At 35.9% G+C, this 12,076-nt stretch overlaps 1 protein-coding gene across 1 annotated transcript in view; it reads right to left on the reverse strand.

Annotated features, from left to right (window-relative positions):
* Nucleotides 1-12,076, reverse strand: part of CSMD1 (CUB and Sushi multiple domains 1) — a 1,554,536-nt gene that overhangs the window by 196,805 nt on the left and 1,345,655 nt on the right. The window contains exon 39 of the mRNA XM_058524846.1: nucleotides 700-818. Coding sequence (XP_058380829.1) covers nucleotides 700-818 — 119 coding nt within the window. The remainder of the gene's footprint in view (nucleotides 1-699; nucleotides 819-12,076) is intronic.

The following is a 12,076-nucleotide window of genomic DNA, read 5'->3' on the forward strand; positions in this document are numbered from 1 at the left end:
GTCAGCAGGCAGGGAGAATTATATAAGAATTATGCTAAGTGACAGAGAGGAACTATTCTGGGAATAAGCTTATTCACAGTAAAACCAGAAATTTGTAACAGAAAACTAATTAATGTTGCTACACTTTAGTTCATAAAGAGTTTATTAAAACTTTTATATAAAAAACTTTTTACAAAAAAATCTATAAAAAGATTACAGAAACTTCTCCTTAATGTCTCTTGAAAACCGCTTAAACCTATTATTTGAGCCCTTATTTTCCTGGCATACAGCAGGCCCTGGATGACAATTTACTGAACTGAACCACGAGAAGTTTGCAAAGCAGGACGAGCACGCGCCTCAGGAGCAGATCCAGTAACTGGGTTGCCAGCATAGGACTTTCAAAGCAACTGTGCCCACACTTTGTCCCTTAGAATTTTATCTGCATAGCCTATTGGGAGAATATATATTTTGAAGTAAAATCATTATAAAATAAAATGGTTGACTTTGAAAGAGGGCTTTATCATTTAGAAGCCATTTCCACAACATAATTAAGATTACCAGCACGCATGGTTTAATGTGACGACTTTGATTCGCAAACCAAGTGAGACAAACTGAATACTGTTAGCTCTCTGGTGCAAATCTGGGGCCTTGGCCTAAGTGAGCTGACCAAGGATTACTGTGTTGAACCCCCTCTATTACCAAGGACTCAGGGAACAATACCTGCAGGGTGTACCCCGGCTCGCACTGAAAGGAGAGTACATCATTCACCATGTATCGGTCTCCTGTTTTGACGCCGTTGCTGGGAAGGGCTGGCTCTTGGCATGCAGCAAGACCTACAGCTGTAGAAAAGCAAAGACAAAGATTGAGAAGTTACGTAACACAAACAATATTCTCATTATCTGAATAATAAAACATTTCTTTTCTATGCTCTCCTCCAAGAGAAATGAACAAAGGCTAACTCTTTCTCTTGCTATTCTACCAAGAAGACTAAATAACTTTAAATCAAGGTTTTGAGCTAATTCTTAAATGTTAACTTACTTGATTTTCATCATGCAATGAATCAAGCTTTTCTTTAAATAATAAAATTTGTTATCTTCACATTTAGTGTAAAACACTCCAATTATAATGCATGCACATTTTAAAAGGTCCTTAAAAGATTGTTTCCTATTATAAGCAAAACCCTATGATACAGTTGTATTGCTTTTTGTTTTTCAAGCACACTTAGTAGTCTTTTTTTTTGTGTGTGAGGAAGATCAGCCCTGAGCTAACATCTGCCACTCCTCCTCTTTTTGGTGAGGAAGACTGGCCCTGGGCTAACATCCGTGCCCATCTTCATCCACTTTATATGGGACACTGCCACAGCATGGCTCAACAAGTGGTGCACCGGTGCGCGCCTGGGATGCGAACCAGTGAACCCCAGGGCCACCACAGCGGAGCACATGCACTTAACTGCTTGCGCCACTGGGCCGGCCCCACACTTAGCAGTCTTTATGAAAAATTTTAAGTGTGAATCTGGGAATTCTATCCTTCCAGAAAAACATAATGTAAGAATAAATATTTTATATTCAATCTCTCTCTATCTCTTTTGTTTAAAAACAACAAACAAATTCTCAAGGTATGTTCTTAGGTAAACAGGACCCATATTTACAGACCCTAAAGCTATGATCAGGCACTTTCCTAGAGAAATTGCCTTCACTTAAGGCACTAACACATTTAAATAATAATGCATTGCATGATATTGGACTTCAGCCTAAAATATCAGATAGATTAACTCTAAGTATTATTTAACCCTGACAACTGCCCATATTAACCCTTACCATACAAATATACAAAATATGCAGCTATGGTACTTTATAGAATCAAAAACACATTTGAAACAGTGCTAAAGACTTGATGACTGCAATCTTCTCATTCCTCATTCTAGGATCCCAGGTTACACAGTACTAATGGGTTATCCAGGGTGACACATGGGGGAGAAGGGCTTCTTTACAGTAGACAGGCTCAAAATTCTTCATGCGGCCTTGGACTTAACTTTAGTTCTTGTTCTTAACACCAACACAAATGAATTGATTAGATTTGCTAACTGATTGGGACTTTGACTAATGGGGCTGGGATGGGGAAGGTGGGTAAGACTTTAGTTAAACCAGACACAAAAACTAGTAGAAAGTGGAAGAAAAGGTCTATGCTGGGCCAGCCAGCTACACAATTGTGGGTCCCAAAGCAACACAAGGATGTGTGCTGTCTGCCTTGCCCACAGGACTGGTCCACATGTGTCCCCTGCTAATGCGCATGCTCCACTGTCCCATCAGACTTCACTTAAAAAACACAAGATCAAAGATAAACTATTAAGAATTTCATGATGGGCAACAGCCAGCATCACGCACTTCTGAGAGCAGGAGCCTGTGTAAGTCCACACGGCGCCCACTCACGAGGCAGGCTCTGGATCTGGGCTAAGAAGTTTGAACAAGCAGCTCTAGGAGAAACCAGAGAAGGGATGAAGATAACATTTTTAATGCCCCTAAATGCTAGTCACTATGCTAGATGCATTATGTTGCTCTATCCTCAAAGAAACTCATAACCAGGCTCCTTGTATCCGATATTAAGGAAAAGGCAAAATGAGGTCAAATTGGCAGGTCAGGTTCCTCTGCTACAGACATGTACATAAACTCATCTTTCTACATGGGTAAGTGAACGGTCAATTTCCTTTACTTCTTTGCTCTCAAAGCACGGTGTAAGAGCCTGAAAGAGAGGCTGGTTTTCGGCCCTACTTCCCCCAGAACTATGGAATCAAAATCGGCATGCTGACATCATCCCTGATGATTCTTATGCATTAAGGTTTGCGAATCACCAGTTTGCCTCACTTTCCCCCCAAACCTGAGAAGATGAAACAAAGAGAGAGCAGTGCACTCACTTCATATGGTTAGTGTGATTGTTCATTGAGAACACCACGCTGTAGAAATTGCTTCAGAATGGGCACCACTGGTACCTAAACCAGCCGGATAATTTCAAGCCATGGAACACACTGATTCTATCTGGGACGAGCAGGGATGAAGTGTATCGTCAAGTTTTTCTAAGTTGAAACTGATTTTTCCCTAAACGGCTGTGCATTAAAAAGTATAAAATGCCATGTGAATTAAGCGGCAATATTTTTTATTCCTAGCACAGAATTTCAAGCCATTTAGGGCTTTTCATAGACGATAAAATTGCTAAATATGGAAAAATACAAGCACTTAAGCCTTTGACTTGTTTTATTGGTATAAGTCTAATTCATTTCTCTCTCTCTTTTTAACTTTAGAATAGAGATTGCAGCTATATTTAAATTTCACCCTTTTTTCCTCACAGATTGGCAAGATCACCTACTATATATCACGTTTTTTTAATTTGACCTTGAAAAGAATACTCTTGGTATAAAATTTCTAACTATAATCTGGAATGCTAAAAAGCTAGTTTATGGTGATACCACATCATCATTTTGGGACACTTCAAGTGCACACCAGGCATAAGAGAGACTGGAGAATATCAATAACCTGAAAGTGTTCAAATGAATAGGAAAAATATTTTGAAATTAAAAAAAAGAAATGTCGTAAGTAATTCAAAATTAAAATTCAGTTACTAAATTCCCATCCCTTTACACATAAGATATAATGGGTTTTTACTTATTTACTATATTTGTTTATTACATGTTGATTTATATAAATTTATCATATATAATTTCTATTTTCTCCTTCTTTGAATTCTATGTGTAAGTCCAATTCATCTTCTCATAAAAAAAAATAAATTCCATCTAAATCTGTACCTGTAGGAATTATAATAAATTTTCTGAATAAATGAAAAACATACAAAAATCATTTTAATCAGTGTTTGGTATGACAAGACTCAGGAAGCAGTTATATGCAGAACTTGATATTTGAAATGTAGACAGAAACACCTTTCTTCTTCTTTTCTTCCTTCTCCAGTGTCACTGTGTATCTAGTACATGTTAGAAGCTAACAATATTAAGATATTTGCTAATTGTAGGGACATTTCCTAACGATAGTATCTAAACCTATAGATATGTATCTCCAGAAACTGAGTGACAAAGTAGAGAAGTGATTGACGTGATCATCTGCAAATATTTATTGAACTATCCTGGACCAGAGCCCGAATATTCTGTATAGAGTGCATTTATCTCCTAAAGATGCAGTAATCTCCCCGCAACACTAAGAGTGATTCAAGTCTCAGTGAAACAATGGACTTATGTCCTGATCAGGGGTAAAAACACTCACGGGGACTTTTATTTTAGGATCTAGACAGCCGTGACTCTAGCAGAGGGGAGAGTTAAAGGTGTGGAGGATGCGGGTCCAGAACACAGTTGGGCTTGAAGCCCAGCCCCAGATAGAAGCGTGAAGACAGACGGGGCGGAGCAGAACCATCTCCTGTGCTTTAAAGGAACAAGGTAAAAGGCTTTCCCACAAAGATCAACCATGTACATATGCACCCAAAGCAGAAAAACCAGGAAGGAGGTGGGGCAGCACTGAAACCCTAGTAACAATGTAACGAAAAAAGTTGGTGCCCTAGAAGACAAAACAATTCACTTCCCGACTTTTAGGGGACAGAAGGAGGTGTACTGAGGAATTTTTGATGAAGAAAAGAGGTCAGACCATTTGCACTTAATCATTACGCTAATCAAAGTGTGAAATGAAGATGTGACACGAAGCAGGCAGGGCGGTGTATGATAATAAACACGAACTGCAGAGAAGGTCAATTTAAGTCCATAAATGTATACATCACTCTTTAAAAAATCTAGAAGAGAATGTTCTTTAACAAATCTCCCTTTGGGGTAGAGCTTTAGAGGAACGATGTTTGAGTTGAGTGAAACCAGTATATAGTGTTGTTAAATCATGGCTGGCAGTGTCACATAAGGCACAGACAAAATTGTATGACCAGTCAATTAAAAGGCATTTATTTAGACACAAAGTAGACGTGTAGGAAGAAATATACAAAGGAAAGAAACTCTTCTACACACTTCCTAAAGTGACGTTGTGCAACACACCAAAATTAATTCAAAATTAATTTTTCAGCAGTAGAGACATCTGGAAGCATAAATTGCCACATTGTAAGCAAAATTTTTTTATAGAAAGGACTTCTAATCCTTTCAAAGCATAGCATACTTATGTTCTCTACCATAAATGATAATATTGCGAAAGCTATAAAGCAATGTTTTTTTAAAAGGTGGTTCACAGAGTATCTGATTCTGAATCACTAGACACCCTCATTAAACGTGAAGACAATGAGAAGGTAATTATTGTGCACTCTAAAAGTCTAGATCTCCTGCTATAAAGAAATACCAAAACAGGAAGAAATATTTTATGTATCATGGTGTTTATACCATATTATCCACACATGTATATTCTGATCATTTCTAATGTAAAAATTTGGACATTTGGAAATGCACTGATTTATAAAATTGCAATTAGATTTAGAAGTTAGAAAAAGTTTTTATTCTCCATGCCTCTAGCCTGTGAAAGCAAAGAATATAAAACAAAGCCATTAAAAAGGCAAGTGTCCTATTTGACCAAATACACAGTTGAATGGCTTTGCCCACCACTGATCATCAAACGTCAAAATTATGAATCAGTATATAGCAATTAGCCTCATCAGGTCCTGGAATTTGTTGTAGCCATTATTCGAAATCCATTATGCAAAATTCAGAGAACAATTTGCTTAAATCTTGAAAATGAAAATGATTTTGAAACACGTGATAAACATGCAATTTTTGTGAAAGGTTTAGAGCAGGATAAAAGGGACCTTTGTAGATATAGTTGAAATAACTTTGAGCATTTTATCTCAACTTAGCATTGTCCTCATTTTGACTGGCATAGTGTGTGGTTTTCAAACGTCACAACTCAAAAAATCTATGTCATTCTAACCAAAGAGCTCAAAAGAATAATGAAGATAATAATTGAACAGAGGGGAAACACAAATGGAGATATCAGTAGAGTTGGATTATTGACAGGGGCAAAGAAGTCAAAGAACATATATGTAGATACATGAGCTTTCAATATATAGGTAGGTCATCATAGACACTATAGGGAATATATAGGCTATTCCATAATTTTGAAAAGAAAAATTTTGTTAAGCACATTGTTTATTTTAACTAATTAAATAACCCTTTTTTTGCAAAAAACTAGTAGATAAAAATTCATCTTTCTTTACGTGCATATAGATATGATACACCCTAAGACAGAAATGTTGTTGATAATCTCTGTAAACCCATAAATCAAAAATTACATTAAAGGTCAGACAGTGTGTTGGAAAAGAGGTGAATAAAGAAATCACAACTTCACTTAGGGAGACTACATGGGAGGTTGACAATAGATGAAATAAATGTCAACTGTCATGATCACATAGATATAAACATACATGTGTCACTCTGTGCACTCAGATTTTTATACCACATTGTTTGATGAGTCAACACATCTTCATGACAGCAAACAGTATCTATAGAGAAAACCCCATTAATTAATAAAACAATATCCTAAGGAAAGAAAAGAAATTACTTTTCCATTCATTGTCTAAGAAGTTTAGCATCTATGTGGAGGTAAAAATATTTCCTGTTATCTGTAAACTGTTGGCAGGTTCAGTCTACAAAATAAATGCTATTTTTATTCCTTCTATTGATTAGATTATAAGGTCTCTTCAAAGCATAGGGGATTGTGTGTCCAGTGTCAAGAGAAGTGAGAGCACAAATTTGGGGGAAGTAGAATATTGCATCTCTCACGGATTTGCACAGCATATTAGCATGTTAAAGGCACAAAGAAATCCTGCAGCCATGGATCCTCTTCACCTTTATTTAACCCAGGATTTCCAAGATGTATTTGATCACAGGACCATCTTGGTCTGTATACTACCCACTAATAACACAGGCAGGAGTGCTCTGAAAAACACTTTGAGAAACACTGATTTTGTCTAATAACTTCATTCATGGAGAGAGGGAAAGCAATTCATCCAAGGTCACAAAACCAGGAAATGGCATAGCTGGTCTCTCCTGGATCTCAGTAAATTATGTATCACATCACCACACACTACAGCCCTGTTCATATATTAAGGTTAAAATTATTCCTGGACCATCAGCTCACTTAGTTTCCCTAATTAAACTACAGAATCCAGGGAGAGATGATGGTTCTTTCTTCTTTATTAGTGTCATGGGCTGAACATTTGTGCCCCCTCGCCCCATGTTTATATATTGAAGCTCTAATCCCCAATGTGATCGTGTTTGGAGGTGGGGTCTTCTAGAGGTATTTAGGTTTAGATGAGGTCATGAGGGTAGGGCCGCTATGATGAGATTAGTGCCTTTGTAAGAAGAGTAAGAGAGACCTCTTTCTCCTCATACTCACACCCAGAAAAGGCCATGTGAACACAGTGAGAAGCCAGGCAGCCCACCATCACCGGGAACCACATCTGCCAGCATCTTGATCTGGGACTTCCCAGCCTCCAGAATTTTGAGAAGTAAGTGTTTGTTGTTTAAGCCACCTAGTGTGTGGTGTTTTGTTATTGCAGCGAGCTGACTTAAGACAATTTGTACATAGCGTGCATCCAGCACATGGCCTGGGATAAGCGAATACACATTTGTTGGATTAATAAATGGATAAAAGGATAACAAATTATGGCAAAATGATCTCAGTGATTAGCTAAAACATACCTTGGCTGCTAAATAAAGTTTCTTCTATTTCCCATTAATAAAGCACAAATGCTGTGAAATAGGTTGCTCTCTACATAGTCTTTAAGAAACGATGATGAATGGAGTAATTATCCCCCATGACGTATTGCTAAATATGTCCTCGCTTGTAGCAAAAAGAGAAATATCCTGTTTTATTTGTGGTCTTCAGTGAATTTACGTTTTTTTCCCGCGATAGGAATGATCACTGAACACTGAAGATGTGACTGTGCCAGTCCTCTTCGCCATAAAGCTAATTATTACAAATTACAGAAACTCTTTCCACGTGAAAATTTACCAGACAGATACATATTTCAGCAAACTCAGACTATTAAACTTAGTTGGCATTTTAAAACATCAAACATTACACTTGAACTTAGCTTCGATTACACAAAAATAAATCTAACAGCACATGAATTTATTGTTGTTTTCAGGGTTTCTTTGTAAAAAGCCCATTATATGTTTAAAATGATGACAATGATAGTAATGTCTTAAAGTCTTCTCGGGTTGTTTAATTTGTGTATCAGATAGACTACTGGGAATAATTATCAAATCAATTGTAGACACTTAATACATGTGACTGTATGTACACACATGAATACTTAACGTATGCTTTTACATTCATATTTTTTATTAAAATAAGCAAATATAAAATATTCATATTTAATTGAAAAGTTTAATACTCAACAAGCCAAATCATCAGATTAATTGACTGAATCAAGAAAATTTATTAAAATAATGTATTTTTAGTAAAATAGATTCATAATTCTAATAAATTTCTCTTAGTTTAATGTTTTACAACAGGATTCAGCAAACAATGTCCCTTGGGCCAGATCCAGGCACGCCTATTTGCTTCTGTCCTGACTGCCTTCATTGGCCCACAAGCTGAATATATTTACTCTACGGCTCTTCACAAAAACAGTTGCCAATCCGTGTTTTGTGGTATTCTATTATATCCTTAAGTTGTGATACTAAACACTGTCATACAGACATTTGACCCTGTAAACGTATTTTATGATATTTGTTATTCTAGAGACTTGAGGAAACATGATGGGCTTATATGTACATTCTTACATTACTAAATATCCATATTGTCAGAAGTCTATGAAAATGAACCATATTCATGTTAAAACAAAACGTGAAATAATGTAAGACATTGGATTTTGATATTGCTTCGAATTTGATGAGCATAATTTCAAAATCAACTCTAACCATATCTTCAAAACAAAAACAAAAAAATAATATAACTGTGTACAAACATTCAGGCCAAACATTCTTTGTTAGCAGATTAAGAAGTCTGGTAGTACAATAATGAACTGAAGGAACACATTTTTAAAAAAATTATCTGTTCTTTGAAAAATGTAAATTAATTTACCTAGCCTTTCAACTGCTTAATTCATACTTTAAAAAAAAAAAATCAAGTCTAAAAGTAAGGTCAGTAAGATGGCAAATGGGAAGCCTCGACCCTCCTTCCCCCATAGAGACAACAACTTCACAACAACACAGAGACAAATTGTCCTTGTGAAAAATACAGAAACAGGTTAAGAGGTTTCTGCACCCCAGAGGAGCACAAAGCCAACCACACTGAAGCTGCGTGAAAAATTGATGGCAATCCCTCACAGCCTGTCCCCTCAATGCAGCAGGTGTTACTCTGATACCAAAACCAGACAAAGACACAAGAAAAGAAAAGAAAACTACACATTAATATCCCTGGTGAATTAGATGCAAAAATTCTCAGCAAAATACTAGCAAACTGAAATAAACAGCACATTAAAAGGATTATCCACCATGACCAAGTGGGATTTACACCTGGAATGCAAGGATGCATCAACATATGAAAAGTCAACAACGGAATACACCACATTAACAGAATGAAGGACAAAACTCGTAAGATTATTTCAACTGATGTAGAAAAAGCATGTTACAAAATTCAACATTCTTTCATGGTAAAAACATTCAACAAACAAGGAATAGAAGGACACCACCTCAACATAATAAAAGCCGTATATGAAAAGCCCACAAACATTATACTCAGTGGTGAAAAACTGAAAGCTTTTCCTCTGAAATCAAGAACAAGGCAAGGATGCCCACTCTCATGACTCCTATTCAACACAGTACTGGAAGTCCTAGCCAGAGCAATTAAGCAAGAAAAAGAAATAAAAAGCATCTAAGTTGGAAAGGAAGAAGTAAAATTATCTCTGTTTGTAGATGACATGATCTTCCATATAGAAAACCCTAAATATTCTATAAAAATATTGTTAAAACTAATGAAGGATTTCAGCAGTTTCAGGATACAAAATCAACACAAAAAAAATGTTTCATTTCTATTTAATAACAATGACCAATACTAAAAAGGAAACTAAGAAAACAATCCCTTCACTATAGTATCAAAAAGGATAAAAAAATTAGGAATAAATTTAACCAAGGAGTTGAAAGACTTGTACACTGAAAACTACAAAACATTACTTAAAAAAAAATTCAAAGAAGATACAAATAAATGGAAAAATATTCTGTGCTTGTGAATTGGAAGACAATATTGTTAAAATATCTCTACTACCCGAATGATCTATAAAGTCAACGTAATCCCTACTAAAATCCCAAAGGCATTTTGAGCAGAAATAGAAAAAACAACCTAACATTCATATAGAAACTCAAAGGACCTTGAATAGCCAAAAAAATCTTGAAAAAAGAACGAAGTCGGAGGCCTGACACTTCCTAATTTCAAAACATACTACAAAGCAACAGTAATCAAGGCAGTGTAGTACTGACATAAAGACAGAAATATAGACTAATGGGACAGAAAAGAGAGCCCATAAATAAGCCCTTACATTTATGGCCAAGCAGTCTTCAACAAGAGTGCTAAGACTACACAACTGGGAAAGGACATTCCCTCCAAAAACATGGTGCTTGGAAAACTGAATAACCATGCAAAAAAATGATGTTGGAACTTAACTTACACTATATATAAAAAATTTACTCAAAATGAACTAAATATCTAAATATACCTAACACTGTAAAGTTCCTAGAAGAAAATAAAGGAAAAGTTTTAGGACATTAGATTGGCAATGATTTCTTGGCTATGACACCAAAAGCATAGGCAGCAAAAGCAAAAATAGGCAAATGGGACTACATCAAACTTAAAAAACTTCTACACATCAAAGAAAACAATCAACAGAGTGAAAGGCAACCTATGTAATGGGAGAAAATATTTGCAACCCGTGTATCTAATAAGAGATTAATATCCAGAACATATAAAGAACTTCTACAACTCAACAACAACAAAAATAACTCAATTTAAAAAATGGGCAAAGGATCTGAATAGACAATAATCCAAATATATATATATATGGCCAATAAGCGTATGAAAAGATGCTCCACATCACTAATCACCAGGGAAATGCAAATAAAAACCACAATGAGATATCACTTCACACTCGTTATGATGACTAGTAACAAAAGAAAAGAAAAAAAGAAAGTGTTGGCAAGTTGTGAAGAAATTGGAACTCTTGTGTACTGTTAGTGGTAATGTAAAATGATGTAGCAATCACGGAAAACAAAAAATTAAAATGTAATTTCCATATGATCCAGGAATCCTACTGCTGGGTATATATATCCATAAGAATTCCAAGCAGGTTCTCAAAGAGATATTGGCACACTCACGTTACTTGCAGCATTATTCACAATATCCAAGAGGTGGAAGTAATCCAAATACCCGTTGACAGAAGAAGATATAAATAAAGTGTGGTATACACATATAATGGGAGATTATTCGGCTTTAAAAAAGAAGGAATGTCTGTCACAGGCTAAAACATAGATGACTCTCAAGGACATCATGCCAAGCAAAATAAGCCAGTCACAAAAGGACAAATACTGTATGATTCCGCTCATATAAAACATAGCAGTCTAAAGTAGTCAAAATCATAGAAAAAGAAAGTAGAAATGTGGTTGCCAGGATCTGGAGGGAGGGGAGAGGGGAATTATTGTTGACTGGGTATAGAGTTTTGTAACATGAAAAAGTTCTAGAGATCTGTTGGACGACAATGTGAATATATTTAAGGCTATTGAACCATACACTTGACAATAGTTTAGATGGTAAATTTAATGTTATGTTTTTTTAATCACAACAAGAAAATAGAGAGGGGGAAAAAGGTACGTCAAGTCTAGAACCAGACATATAACACAAGTATGACCAAGGCACCCCTATCTTGTACCTTACCATACCAGAGCAGACTACATTGTATTTCAATTTCCTTGTTTGCATCTCGCTCCTACTTTAGAAAGAGCTCCCTTTGGATTAGTGACCGTATATCCCCAAGAACTAGCAGAGTCTTACTAAATATAATTTTTTAATGAATTCATGGGTCATGTGCATCTACAGAAAATACAAAACAGTTCATAAAT

The sequence above is a fragment of the Diceros bicornis genome, chromosome 29 (genome assembly GCF_020826845.1).
Source record: "Diceros bicornis minor isolate mBicDic1 chromosome 29, mDicBic1.mat.cur, whole genome shotgun sequence".
Classification (NCBI taxonomy): Eukaryota; Metazoa; Chordata; class Mammalia; order Perissodactyla; family Rhinocerotidae; genus Diceros; species Diceros bicornis.